The sequence below is a fragment of the Panthera uncia genome, chromosome D2 (genome assembly GCF_023721935.1).
Source record: "Panthera uncia isolate 11264 chromosome D2, Puncia_PCG_1.0, whole genome shotgun sequence".
In the NCBI taxonomy this organism is placed as follows: Eukaryota; Metazoa; Chordata; class Mammalia; order Carnivora; family Felidae; genus Panthera; species Panthera uncia.
The window spans coordinates 17038817-17052779 of record NC_064818.1 but is presented as its reverse complement, the minus strand read 5'-3'; the positions used below and the strand labels follow the sequence as shown (position 1 = coordinate 17052779).

General features: G+C 44.1%; 1 protein-coding gene across 1 annotated transcript; it reads right to left on the bottom strand.

Annotated features, from left to right (window-relative positions):
* Nucleotides 1–13189: 13189 nt before the first annotated feature.
* Nucleotides 13190–13676, bottom strand: LOC125932631 (60S ribosomal protein L21-like). Its single transcript, XM_049645054.1, has one exon. The coding sequence runs from the start codon at nucleotides 13671–13673 to the stop codon at nucleotides 13191–13193; it is 483 nt and encodes a 160-aa protein (XP_049501011.1). The 5' UTR covers nucleotides 13674–13676; the 3' UTR covers nucleotide 13190.
* Between the last annotated feature and the right edge of the window lie 287 nt (nucleotides 13677–13963).

Here is a 13963-nt window from a genome sequence, read left to right as displayed (position 1 = left end):
TTTTTTTTTTATTTTTGGGACAGAGAGAGACAGAGCATGAACGGGGGAGGGGCAGAGAGAGAGGGAGACACAGAATCGGAAACAGGCTCCAGGCTCCGAGCCATCAGCCCAGAGCCTGACGCGGGGCTCGAACTCATGGACCGCGAGATCGTGACCTGGCTGAAGTCGGACGCTTAACCGACTGCGCCACCCAGGCGCCCCTAACGTTTATTTATTTTTGAGACAGAGAGAGACAGAGCATGAACAGGGGAGGGTCAGAGAGAGGGAGACACAGAATCTGAAACAGGCTTCAGGCTCTGAGCTGTCAGCACAGAGCCCGACGCGGGGCTCGAACTCACGGACCATGAGATCATGACCTGAGCCGAAGTCGGCTCCTTAACCGACTGAGCCACCCAGGCGCCCCTAGGCAAAAGAATTTCTTAAACAGAACCCAAAAAACATTACCCATGAACAAAGAGATAAAGTATATCACATTAAAATTGGAACTTCTGTTCTTCAAATAACATGGTAAAGGGAATAAAAAAAGAAAGACACAGAGTGGGAGAAAATGTTTGTAATAATCATAAGGAGAAAAGTCTCGATTCCAGAATACATACTTTCTAAAAATTCCAATACATCAAAAAGAAAAGGCGAGTAGGGGGATGGGTGAAACAGGCGAAGGGGATTAAGAACACACATCGTGATGGGCACTGGGTGATGTGTAGGAGTGTTGCATCATTGTGCTGTATATCTAAAACTAATATAACACTATATGTTAATTACTTTTAAAAATTTTTTATTAGTTTTCTTTATTTTTGAGAGGCAGAGAGAGACAGAGCATTGTGGGGGAGGGGCAGAGAGAGAGGGAGACACAGAATCCGAAGCAGGCTCCAGGGTCCAAGCTGTCGGCACAGCGCCGGACGCGGGGCCCAAACTCACAAACCATGAGCTCATGACCTGAGCCGAAGTCGGACGCTCAACCGACTGAGCCACCCAGGCGCCCCAACACTCTATGTTAGTTATACTCGCGTTAAAAAAAAGAAATGAGAACAGAGTGATGAACTAAATGAGTTCCATTTTCATATAAAAAGTATTTGAGATGACGGCAAAAGAAAATAAAAGATCAAACAACCCAATGTCAAACCAATATCAAAATGGGCAGAGTGGACTCAACCAAGAACTTCACAGTAGAGGACATTCGAAGAGTCGATAAGCCTATGAAAATCTGCTTTAGTCATAAGGAAAATGCTAAGTTAAAACTACAGTAAGGTTCTGATACTAATCCACTGGAACGACCCAAATGAAGAAGACTGACCCTATCAAGCAAAAATGCAGTGTAACTGAAATACTCTGCTATTTTTCCAGAAGGTAAATTGGGACCACTTGGGGAAACGACGGGGCAGTATTAGCTAAGGCTGAATATAGGCATATTTTACGGGGCAGCAAATTCACTTTTATTTACTTTCCTTTAATTTAAATTTTAGTTAGTTAACATAGCAATTTCACTTTTAGAATAGGTCTGTGTCAAGCAGAATAAAGAACCCCCCCCCCTCGCCACCCCTCCAAAGATGTGCAAGTCCTAATCTCCGATACTGGTGATTAGGTTACCTTACATGGCAACAGGGACTTTGCAGCTGTGAGTAAATTGAGGATCGTGAGATGGGGGGATTATCCTGGATTATCCACATGGGCTCAGTCTAATACATGGGTCCTTACAGGAGGGAGCAGGGGGTCAGATTTGGAGGAAGAGCTGTGACAATTGAAGCAGGGATTGGATTGCTGGCTGAAAGGGGCCATAGGTCAAGGAAACATGGGAGGTATCTAGAAGCTGCAAGAGGCTGACAGATTGTCCCCTGGACTCTCCAGAAGCAATGCATTCCTGCCCAAACCTTGATTTTAGCCCAATGAAACCCATTTTGGGCTTCTGATCTCCAGAATTGTAACATAATAAACTTTTGTTGTTTTAAGGCACTAAATTTGTGCTAATTTATAGTACAAGCAATAAGCAGTTAATATAATACATAATAGAAACGAGTACAGATGTCTACTTGAAACAAGAATGTTTCAAGAGCATTATTTGTTAAATCTAAAACCAGAAATCATCCAAACATTAATCAACAGTAGAACGGATAAAAACAGGGCAGAATAATCAGGCAGTATAATACCATGCAGCAAGTGGAAATAAATGAACTGCTCCTTGCAAAATATGTCATGTAGATGAATTCGGAGGCATACTGGTAAATGTCTAACAACTATCTTTCTGGGGAAAAAATCTACATATTTCTATAATAATTATAAATTTTACTATTACAAAGGATATATAGGACACAATCCACAAATAATAAAATCTATAATGCTTATTGGAAATTCTGTATTTCCGATCGATTCTCGGTCAATTTTGTTGATTTTCGGCTGAACCCTTGTGTCTGTGGCCGGCCTGTGGATCCAACTGATGAACAAATCAGTTCATCATGAATGTTAGTTGATCGTTTTACTGACATTAAAAAACGAGACAAAAGGAAATAAAAATTTTTGTCAAGACTTCTCTCACTTGTCAATGACTGACCATCCTCTATACTGAACTGGATAATGGATAATAGTTTTGAATACCGGAAGAATATTTCCTCAGGTTTTTTTGTGTGTTTTTCACAATGTAATGGCTATAGACACAACATACTTTTATGCTCAAACTGCTCTCTCTCTCTCTCTTTTTTTGAGAGAGAGACAGAACGTGAGCATGAGCAAGTGTGGTAAGAGGGGCAAAAGGAGGAGAGAGAGAACCTCAAGCAGGCTCCACACCCAGTGCAGAGTCCGAGGTGGGGCGCGATCTCACAACTGTGAGATCATGACCTGAGCTGAAATCAAGAGTCAGATGCTTAACCAAATGAGCCACCCAGGCGCCTCTATGTTTAACCTGCTCTCTTAATCAGCGTTTTCTCCATCCCTTTCTTAAGTCCAAACAATCAACAGAACACTACAATGAAGCCCTAATTTATAGCATTTGCTAATTTCCATGATGTGAATACTCCCACTGTATTTTGGAATGGTTTGTTCTTTGCATTTTTGTGACAATAGCTAACTGGTTCAGAAATTGTACCCTCTCCTTTGGGGAGGCAGGTGAGGACAAGGACCAGAAAGTGACACAAAGGAAGTGTTTGGGGAGTTGGTAATTCTATTTCTTGACCTCTGTTCTGGTTTACATGCCTGTGTTCACTTTGAGATAATTCACTTGAGCTGTGCTGATGACTTGTACGCTTTTTACACGTGTTTCTGCCTCAACAAAAGAAGTTTACTTACGTGTACAATCGGCAGATTAATCCATGGGAAAGTGCATTAGGGTTCTCCAGAGAAACAAACCAAATATGTATGCATACAAATATGTATAATATGTATTTGTATACACACACACACACACACACACACACACGCACACTGGCTCACGAGAGGTTGAATGTTATAAAATTGGGACTGATTAATAAATCAGGTACATTCCTACAAGTGTAGCCACTTTAATACAATGGGAAGTGTAGAGTTAATTCTACAAAAAGTTGTGTGTGATCTACTACTGAACGGAATAATACGTATAGTATAATTTAGTCTTTGTAGAAAGAGTTATGTTTATACAGCTAGAGTGACATGTTTAGGTTTAAAAGATAAATGGATGCTAGGCAGCAGGTGGAAACATAGATACGTAGTTAGCTAGAAAACGAAAAGTCTGGCAGGAGACACCCCAAAACCTTGATAATTTTAATAAGTGGATGATTTTCGTTTTCTACTCTTAACTTGTTTTTCCTAATTTCTTCTCTGATGTGTGTGTATTTTGCTTAACTAAAAGTTACTGAAATGAGCACCACCACCACCACCAAAAGAATGTGAAAAGCTTCACGTCGAGCCAGGTTTTGCTACCAACTGAGCTTTTCAGAGCTTTGTGGATTTTGCAGTTTCGGCTACACTGGCTGTAACATACTGCATTAGAACTTTTTTTTTTTTTTAAAGTAGGCTCCCCACATGTGGGGCTCGAACTCATGCCCCCAAGATCAAGAGTTGCACGTTCTATCAACTGAACCAGCCAGCCAGGCGCCCCTGCGTTAGAACTTTACTACCCATTTCCTCTGCCTGATCAGGTGGCCGGCAGAATATGCCCCTGGGGTATTGCTTTTGTCATTTCTTTTCTCCAATCCTTACCTCTATGCCCCGCCGAGACCCTATTTCCAGGTCCAGATTTCTAGACACACAGTAGAAATCCATGCTGTTGTTCAACAGCTTCTTCTGCCAAGAACAAGCCCCTGCATCCTGGGTTCCATTGTAAACAGTATCATCCAAATCTTCCAGGATCATCAGATTTACGACTCACTGTTATAACTCAGTGCACTTTATTTACTCTGCAAATTCTATGTAATAAACATCCGCGGTCGTTAAGTCTTACATCCAGCTCTCTTCCTTAGTGTTTTCTCATGTGAATCACCAGGTACCCATTTCCTTGCTATAACTGCCTTTTTTCCATAATAGTTCTATCCAGGTAGGTGTTTCCCCTTTCTAACTCATATTCGGGGTTGTTGTTGTTGTTGTTGTTGTTCAGTCTTTTTGTTTGTTTGTTTCAAGTTTTTGTTTAGATTCTAGTTAACACATAGAGTAACATTGGTTTCAGGAGTAGAATTTAGTGATTCATCGCTTACATACAACGTCTGACACTCATCCCAACACGTGCCCTCCCAACTCCCTCCAGCAGCCCTCAGTTTGTTCTTTATAGTTAGGACTCTTTTATGACTTGTCTGCCTCTCTCTCTCTCTTCCTTTTCTCCCCTTCCCCTACGTTCATCCCTTTTGTTTCTTAGATTCACTCACATTCGGATTAAAAGGCTCTTGTTCTGATTAACCAGCCTTTCAGCAAATAATAATACAACAGCTGTTAAAATGGATATCATATGTTTCTATCACACCATTTTTTTTTTTTATAAAAGAGCTCCTTAAGTACTCTCAAGGATTTTAATTATTGATGAAATTGGAAACTAGGATCGCTTGGCTTCAAAACGTCTGTTTAAATATAGGGAGAATGTTGTCAGAATTCCCGAAGGTAACATTGAGAGAGAGAAAGGGACAGGCTGGGTGTCCACATCAAGGCACCAGGGGTACCAGGATTGAGAAGGTTGCTGGCAGACAGAGCTTGTTCGGACCCCTGCAATGTTGCTGCGTTAGAACTTTCCCCAAGCACCCTGATGCATCATGGCGCCTTTTCCTTACAAAGCCACCCACCTGCACCATTTCGATCTTGTGCAAACTATACAAGTTTGCCCTTGTAAGGCATTCTTTACCTAGGTTTTCTAGAATGTTATTTATGGCCTGCCTTTGCCTAAGAATGTGCAAGAGTTTTATAAACTGCACTTGCATGGAATTACAAATGCTTCAAATTTGACCCTGAGATCATTAAGTCTGCAAATGAAAGAAGGTGAGAATACTTCACCTCTTAACATGAACTGTCATAAGCTGATTCTCAGCATCACACATCTGATTCTTTAAATACAGCTTAACCCGCTTCTGATCCGTGTGACATGGGGAGCTTCGGCAGCAACGCCAGAATGGCATTTCCAGTGATTTTGTGGGAGGACTCTTTCCGTGAACTGAGGATTTGTGGGTTAGAGAGAGAGCTAAGAGTGATTTGGGTGCATCCCTCAACTTTTACTTTAGACTCCTAAATCTCTCTAAGACATTAACAACTTTCAGTCATAGGGAGATCATGGGTTTCGTATTTTTCTCCAGTGCAGCATCATAATCTTCAAAGCATCTGTGTTTCGAAGGCATTAGTTATTACATGTTATAGTTTGGGGGAAGAATGTGGGTGGGGGGTGATGGACTGGAGTGAACAGAGCAGAAGTGACCTGCCCAGCGCTCTCTGGCTGGTCACTGGTTCCCAGGGTTTGAAAAATGACAATTCCATCTGGACTCTCTTACCTTAGAATGCAGAGGGCAGACAATGGGAAATAAATGTCCAAATAAACAGCGTGGCTACTGGAAGCTAATATTAAAGATATTGAAACAAAGAGTTTTAAAGGTAACATGTAGAGGTCAAGAATTCAAGAGAGTGACTAAGCATTCTCCACCACGATCACCACGATCCTATTCTTTCATCCTTGAATCTCTCCTGGTGGGCTTTAGTTTTCTAGTGCTTTCCAACACGCATCCCAGGGATTTGCAGGAAGTCGCAAGAGAAATGGGGTGAAAGGCAGCCATGTTGTCCCTCCAAGCTCTCCCAGGCTGACCCTAACCTTATGCTACCGCCAGGCGTTCTGAGAAGGGATGACCTTCCCCTCTTGAAACAAGAGCTGACCATCTGTGCCAATTAGCTCCGTGTCTTGGCAATAAATTAGCCCAACTCAGGGTCTGCATCTGGCCTCCATGTTGATGTGCCTATCACAGCTCAAGTGGAAGCATCTAAGAATCCCACCGTCTGTTCCTGGAGAGGCCTGTCCCAGGATTGGCACAGAACCCAAGGCCTGGGGGAAATGTAACATGGGGCCCTGGCTACATCAGTATCAGATCCTAATGACTGGATATGTGCTCTCCTTCCTGCTTCGCAGCTGCAGGCAAAACTGCAGAAGGGCCAGGTGGACGGGTCTGTTATCTCTTGCTCTGCTGAAGGGGGCCAATGGCGAGACCCAGCCCCCACCCGTCTTCACCGGCTCCGTCCCCTGGCTCTCAGCGCGGACTTGGGCATCAGGCAGCTTGGGTATACTTCTCCCTTGCACCTGTCAGCTAATGATCGAACGTAACGAAACCTTAGCTTCCTCTTCAATGAAAGGAAATAGTATTAGCAACTCCCTCATAAGCTCCTTTGGAAGATTGAATGAGATAATAGACGTAAAGCGTATAGCACTCTATCTCATTAGTGTTGGTCCTTATTACTGGCTGTGGGACAGCAGGGCAAGGTCAAAGTGCATGCCTTCCCCAGTAGGGAGACCAACAGAGAGACCTTCTTAACGGGTGGATAGCCAACGTTCAGTAGGATTTTCCTCTCTTTGGGCACCAGGATGATAGTACCACTCAGTACTTGAGAACGCAGGCTTTGGAATCGAGATGGAATTCTGACTTCTCTGCCTACAGCCCTGTGACCTTGGGCAAAAAAGGCTTACCGTTTCTGAGTCCCATTCTCCTTGCCTGTGAAATGGGGATAATAATACCTGTGCCTTATAGGCGTGGTGCCTAACCCCGGTACACGGACAAATCATATGTGTTCCGTCCACTGGTTCCATAAATAGTCCTACTGCCATATTATTTTTCTTATCATCGGTTTCTTTGCTTCCAGCATCGTAGGTCAGGAAGGTCAGTTAGGTTATGGAACAGAGACCTTTGCTCACGTGTGAACCATTTCTGATAAAACGAGGGAGGAAAATCTAGAAAAGCTGCTCTAAGAAAAGAGGTAAATGGAAGCAGGGAAATCCAGTTTTTTGGTATCTGGTCTTTCTCCCTTTCTTTCACGCATCATTTCTTTCAGTTTGAGTATAGGAGTTTAGTTGAATGGTAATACATTTTCAGAGCATTTCGGGTTTTGTTTCCTGCAACAAAAACAAAAACCAAAACCTGTCAAGTATTGGTAAGTCGTACGTCTGATAAGGGATTAATATCCAGAATATGTAAGAAACTTCTTCAGTTCAATAAGAACAGTAACACAAACACCCCAATTTAAAAATGGGCGAAGGACTTGAATAGACATTTTCCCAAAGATATGAAAATGTTCAATAATATATATCTTTCTTCCATACACTAATCATTCACTGACTAGACGTGTAGCAACTATATTCTCAAAGGTTGTCTGTCTCTTTAGTCTGAGTCTTTGATTTGAAAGAAAATGTAATTTTCAAATTGTTGAGTTTGTTTAAGTTATGGTTTCTGCTTTTTCTTTAATAAATTCTTTTTTTAATTTAATTTTTTTAATTTATAATTTACATCCAAATTCTTGTCTTTCTTCAAGTCATAAAGATATTTTTCTTTTTTTTTTAAATTTTTTTAAACGTTTTTATTTATTTTTTTTGTTAACGTTTTTTTTTTTTTATTTATTTTTTTGAGACAGACAGAGACAGAGCATGAACGGGGGAGGGGCAGAGAGAGAGGGAGACACAGAATCTGAAACAGGCTCCGGGCTCTGAGCTGTCAGCACGGAGCCCGACGCGGGGCTCGAGCTCACGGGCCGCGAGATCGTGACCTGAGCCGAAGTCGGCCGCTCAACCGACTGAGCCACCCAGGCACCCCAAATAAAGATATTTTTCTATATCACTTTCAAAATGTTTTACAGAGATCAAGAGCTATATGCTTTACTGACTGAGCCAGCCAGGAATCCTCCCTTTTTTTTCTAATATGATTTTTCCTCTAAGTTTTCCTTTGTAGAAATAATACATTCTTTTTATTCTTCTGCTCTTTCCTTAATGCTTATTTAATATATCAAAGCCTAGAGTTAATAAATATTTTTATCTCCTTCCAGTCATTTCAAGGATTTCAGAATACTTAAACTCCATTTGTCACACGCCGAATTTCATGCTATTGTTTTTATGTATTTTAATTTTACATCATATTTAGACCCGCAAAACATCACTGTTAAGCACCCCTTATAAATATTTATCCATGGGGTGCCCAGGTGGCTCAGTAGGTTAAGCATCTGACTTTGGCTCAGGTCATGATCTCACAGTTTGTGGGTTTGAGCCCTGCGTCAGGCTCTGTGCTGACAGCTCAGAGCCTGGAGCCTGCTTCGGATTCTGTGTCTCCCTCTCGCTCTGCCCCTTCCCTGCTCTCTCTCTCTTTCAAATAAATAAACATAAAAAATTTTTAAAAAATTTACCCATATAATTATCATTTTCTCTTTTTTGTTTTTTTGTTTATTTTTGAGAGAGAGAACGTGGGAGCACAAGTGGGGAAGGGGCGGAGAGGGAGAGAGAGAGAATCCCAAGCAGGCTCCCTGCTGTTAGCACCGAGCCGTATTCGGGGCTCGATCTCACGAGCTGTGAGATCGTGCTCTGAGCCGAAATCAAGAGTCAGATGCTCAACCAACTGAGCCACCCAGGTGTCCCTATAATTATCATTCTTTTTGCCCTTTATTCCCTGCATCTAGTATCACCTTCCTCCTACTTAAAGAACATGCTTTAAAATTTCCCTAAACTCTCCAGGGTCTGCTGGTGGCAAGCTCAGTTTTTATTAGCCTAAAAATGTCTTTACTTAGCCTTCACCTTTGAAATACATTTTGGCAGGAGGTGTGTGTTTTTGTGGCTGTGCACATGTAGTGATTTTCTGTCAGCACATTGAAAACATTTCGTTTTTGTCTGGCTTCTACGGTTGCCATCGAGATTCAGCTGATCTGATGGTTGCTCCTTTGAAGGTACCCTCCGATCCCTTTTAAGACCTCCTTCCTGTCATTGTTTTTCTGTAGTTCCATTATGTTAGGCATTTGTTGGACCTCTGTCTGTGGATTTGTGTCTCTTGAAAGTTCTAGAAAAATTTTAGTCATTATGTCACTAAATATTGCCTTTGCTTCATCTCTTCTGTCTTATCTCTTTCCTTCCCTTCTGATGTTTTTGTTACACCCCCGTCACGTTACGGCTTCATAACTTTGCTTTCAAATGCCCCATTTCTTCCTCTTTCTGTGGGACATTTAGTAACTCCTTAAGATCTGCTTTCCTCTTCACCAATTCTCTCTTCAGTCATGTCTAATGTGGGGTTGAATTCGTGCGTTCAGCTCTTTACTGCGATTACTACGTTTCTTTCTAGACATGCAACTTCGTTCTTTTTCAAACTATTAAAGTTTATTTTATTTTCTAAAAATTTTTTAATGATTTTTAATTTATTTTTGAGACAGAGAGAGACAGAACATGAGCAGGGGAGGGGCAGAGAGAGAGAGAGGGAGACACAGAATCCGAAGCAGGCTCCGGGCTCTGAGCTGGCAGCACAGAGCCTGATGCGGGGCTCGAACTCACAGACCTCGAGATTGCGACCTGAGCCGAAGTGGGACGCTTAACCGACTGAGCCACCCAGGCGCCCCTGTTTATTTTTTAACATCGGAAACATGGTCATTTTAATTCTGCGTCTGGTAATTCCAGGATCTGAGATCTTTGCAGGTCCGTTTCTACTGTTTGCTTCTGATGGCTGTCGCTCATGCTACCGTGTTTCCTTGAACATCTGTGATATCTTTCTGTGAGCTGCTTGTTTTCCTTGGAAATAGGAAGTTCTTTGAGAGTTAAGAGCTCCTAATTCTTCTGGAATTCAAGCAGATTTTCACGTACTTTGTCAGATGCCCAGGAGACTCAGCGGGGTATCTCTGCGCGCTGCATTTTACCTCGAGGGTTGTTTCCCCCGGGCCGTGTGACGCTGCTGCAAATGTGTGCAAGGTCCGCAGGTGTGGTCTCCCCGTCTGCTGCTGCGCACCAAGGAACTGGGTGATTTTCCCTGTGGTGCTGCGGTGTGGTGGCAGGGAGAGCTGGGTATATTTCCAGGTCAAGCTTGCACGGAAGGTGCGGTTCTCTGGGGTCCCAGCTTTGTGGGAAGGGGTCTTCTGGGATATGCCACTTTGTCCCACGCTCTGTCGCTGTCCCCTTGGCTCCGCGAAGCAGTGTAAACTGGAGCTCAGCGTCCCCAAGGTTGGCAAACGCCCCAGGCCAAGAGGTGACTCTTGCTTCTTCTCCCTGTTTCCGTGTTCCCTTGGATTTTGTCCTGCCTGTAAGGGTTAAATTGTAGCGTAGGGCCAACACTGTAGCTTGAAAAATAACAGCTTTGTTCTGACATTGAAGGTCAAGAGATAACAGCCTTGCTTTCCTCTTGTAAATTACGCGCCCTACTCTTGTAAATCGGGCTTCACCAATGAAGGAAACAAAAGCTCAAAGAAAAGAGCATCAGAGGCAGGGTCAAGGAGATCCACTGGTTGCAACTTAGCGGCAGAAAGTCTAAAATAATCACCTCATCCGGCAACTGTTTCTAACTCGTCTGGGAACTGTTTCTCTGTTCCGTTCCCAGGTGATGATAAAAGGATGTGATCGGCCATAAAAACTCTGCACCCCGGCTGTTCGAGGCCGCACTCTTATCAAGAGTGTTGGTCCCGATCGGTCGGCCTTGCCTCTCATTGCAATAAACTTTGTTGTGACTGTCACTGGCGCCCGTAGCATTCTGTGTCAGGAGTCGTGTGGATGCAACACTGTCCGTGTCTTGATGTCTTGCCAGCTCATCAGCACTTTGAAGAAGACTTTGATTTTCAACCCTTTTATAGTTATTTTTAGCCAGAAGGGTGATTTGGGTAATTAGATTGCCATATTGCCAGAGAGAGAACCCCGCAGAGCTGGTCTGTGTGAAACGTAGAGCGAAGAAAATGACGCTTAATAAAATGTGCAGGTTGCTAAATAAAACTCTGCTATTAATTTTGTAAACAGGTATTTCAATCAGGTTGTGTGACTAACACACAAAGTGAGTTTTGCTTTCTTCCTAGGTGGTGGGATGTACCACAGTCAACCGTGTGACTTCCTAAGGAAGGGAGAAAAGGCGTGCGTAGAAGGAAATAGATTACAAAATGCAAGCGAGTGGATTTCTTCCCCTTGTTTAGGATTGTGACAATTCCTAAGGCAAGGTGAAGGAATCTGTGCCAGCGCTCGCTAGTTACACAAATAGTCTCGAACCAATAACATTAGTCTTCTGACACTCTTAAATCAGACTTATAAAAATACGTAGAGTTCACCTGCTAACTTCCCCCTGAGTATAGTCACAGAAAGTAAACCAGACTTGAATCCTTTTCTCCTTCGCCCACGTATAAAAACGATTTTTGTCCAGGTGAATGCGGGAGCTCTCCTCCAAGTTCTCATGCCGAGCTCTCCTATTTTAACTCATCAAAAAAGTGAGCAAAACACCCCAGTGGGAGTCTGCTTTCTAAGGAACCAGGTGCTGTCTCCCCCCCTCCATGGATGTTCCACTTCAGTGCGGGTGGACACTGAGTTTTCTTCTTATGGAGGCAGAGGTGGTCTGCAGGTGCTACTAGGCTGGCCTGGGGGACTGGGGACCAGAAGTCGAGACCCTTCCACGGATCGCGTGTTTAAGCCGAGGCTCCGTGCCTTATTAGCGAAAGTATGAGCCAAATCAGATTATGTGCAATTTATTTGTAGGGAGCTTTTGTTCTTGTAGACTTTCATCTAGAGTCAGCTGTTTGACTCCTCCTTCAGGACCTCCTCCTGCCCTGTCCTCCCTCTGCAGGGACTTAGCACGCACCGTATCCTCTCCCAGAGCCTGGTCCCGCTTTGGCCCTGGGCTCTCAGCATACTTGCCCCAGACGGACTTCAGCTGCTGGAATGGTCCCATGGAAGGATGTTATGAGGGAGGGCGTGGCAACGAGAAGAGAAATTTCTAACTGGGGTGAGGTGATAGCAAGGCACTGGGAATGGAGAAGCTGGGCTCGCCTGGATGCTGAGCCTGGCAGGTGGCCTGAAGGACAAGAAAATGAGGATTCTGCTAAGTCGAAACTGACGTCCTCCTGCTGGAAATAAGCCGCGGCGTTGATAACCTCTCCAGCTCAAATTCCTATCGCAAGCCCTGATCGGTTTCCGTCTTCCCAAACCTTGTTATTATCATCTAGCTCTCATGCCCCCAAATCGTTGCAGCTGCCTTCGGCATAAGAAAGTCTGGTCCGTCCCGCCGAATGTGGGAGGGTACAGCCCAGGGTGCTGATACCAGGACGTGGAAATCTTTGTGGTCACCCCAGAGGCTGGCTCCCACACTGACTACGCTTTTACCACACCCTTTAACATCTTTGAAATTGGGACGCGTCTTACCATGAAAGCTATATCACGGTTTGACAGGCAAAATTCCCATTCCGTACCATACAAAATACTCACGCATCTCATAATCGTGATATCCTAGTCAGGGAAATAGGGTGTGTGTACCTGCAGGATTTAGGGAGGCTGCCTGTCTCCGGACTGCTTGCCGGGACCACAGTTTCTCCATGCCCCACCCGCCAGTCTAATCGCCACCCGCCGCAGGCACGCCACTCTCCTTCTGTGCCCTTGCTCCCCGCGCCATCCCTTCTGTCGTGCCCTCTTCGGGACTCAATGATCGCATCAGGCACCGAATCCTCCAGGAGCTCTCCCTGACCACTCAAAAGCATCATAGCCTCTCCTCGATACTCCTATGCCGGGTGGGTTTTCTTGTTGGTTTCTTACAGTCTCGAAGTCTTTTATTTATTTATTTATTTTACATTTCTCATGCCGTGAATTCATAGGGCATGGGTTCCAGCAGCTCAGGCTCCTGTCCGTCGGTTCTCACGAAGTGTGCTTCGCTGGGTGGGGCCGGCTGGCGCTTCTGTTGCACCCAAGTCTCTTTCTCCTTGGCTTCCTTCTTTCTCTGATCGCTTTCCTTCACACGCTTCAGGAAGCTGTCTCGGCTCTTTGAGTGCTTGACGGGCTCAGCACGTGCATTAATTCTCTTAGCAAGACTCTTGCCCTCAACCTGTTTCTTTACGGCAATGCCAACGGCACGCTGGGCAACGTCGGAGACTCTTCCAGTTTTGCCATGGGAACATTTGTGGGGCGTTCCTTTGTGAGCAGTGCCCATTCCCTGGATGTCCGCAATATCACCTTTCTTGTAGATTCGCATGTATGTTGCCAAAGGAACAGCTCCGTGTTTTCTGAAAGGCCGAGAGAACATCCAGCGGGTACCTCTCCTCTTTCCCTTTGTGTGGGTCATTTTGGTGAATTACTGGAAGATGGCAGTTCCGGCCGAAAGGAAGGCTAGAGACCTGGTGTTTTTAAGAGCGGAATTTCTAGACTCTTCCTAAAACAGCTACAACACACCTCTGCTCCTCAGGGGAAACTAAGTAATCTTATACACACACCAATAATGAACTTCTATCCAAGAATGTACCAGTCAAGTGTTATAAGCCAAAGCTGCAAAGATCCCCATTTCCAGTGGTTCATCAAACTGATGGCTGTTCTCTTCTCTATGACATCTAGGTTCTAGGATTTATTTGGACATGG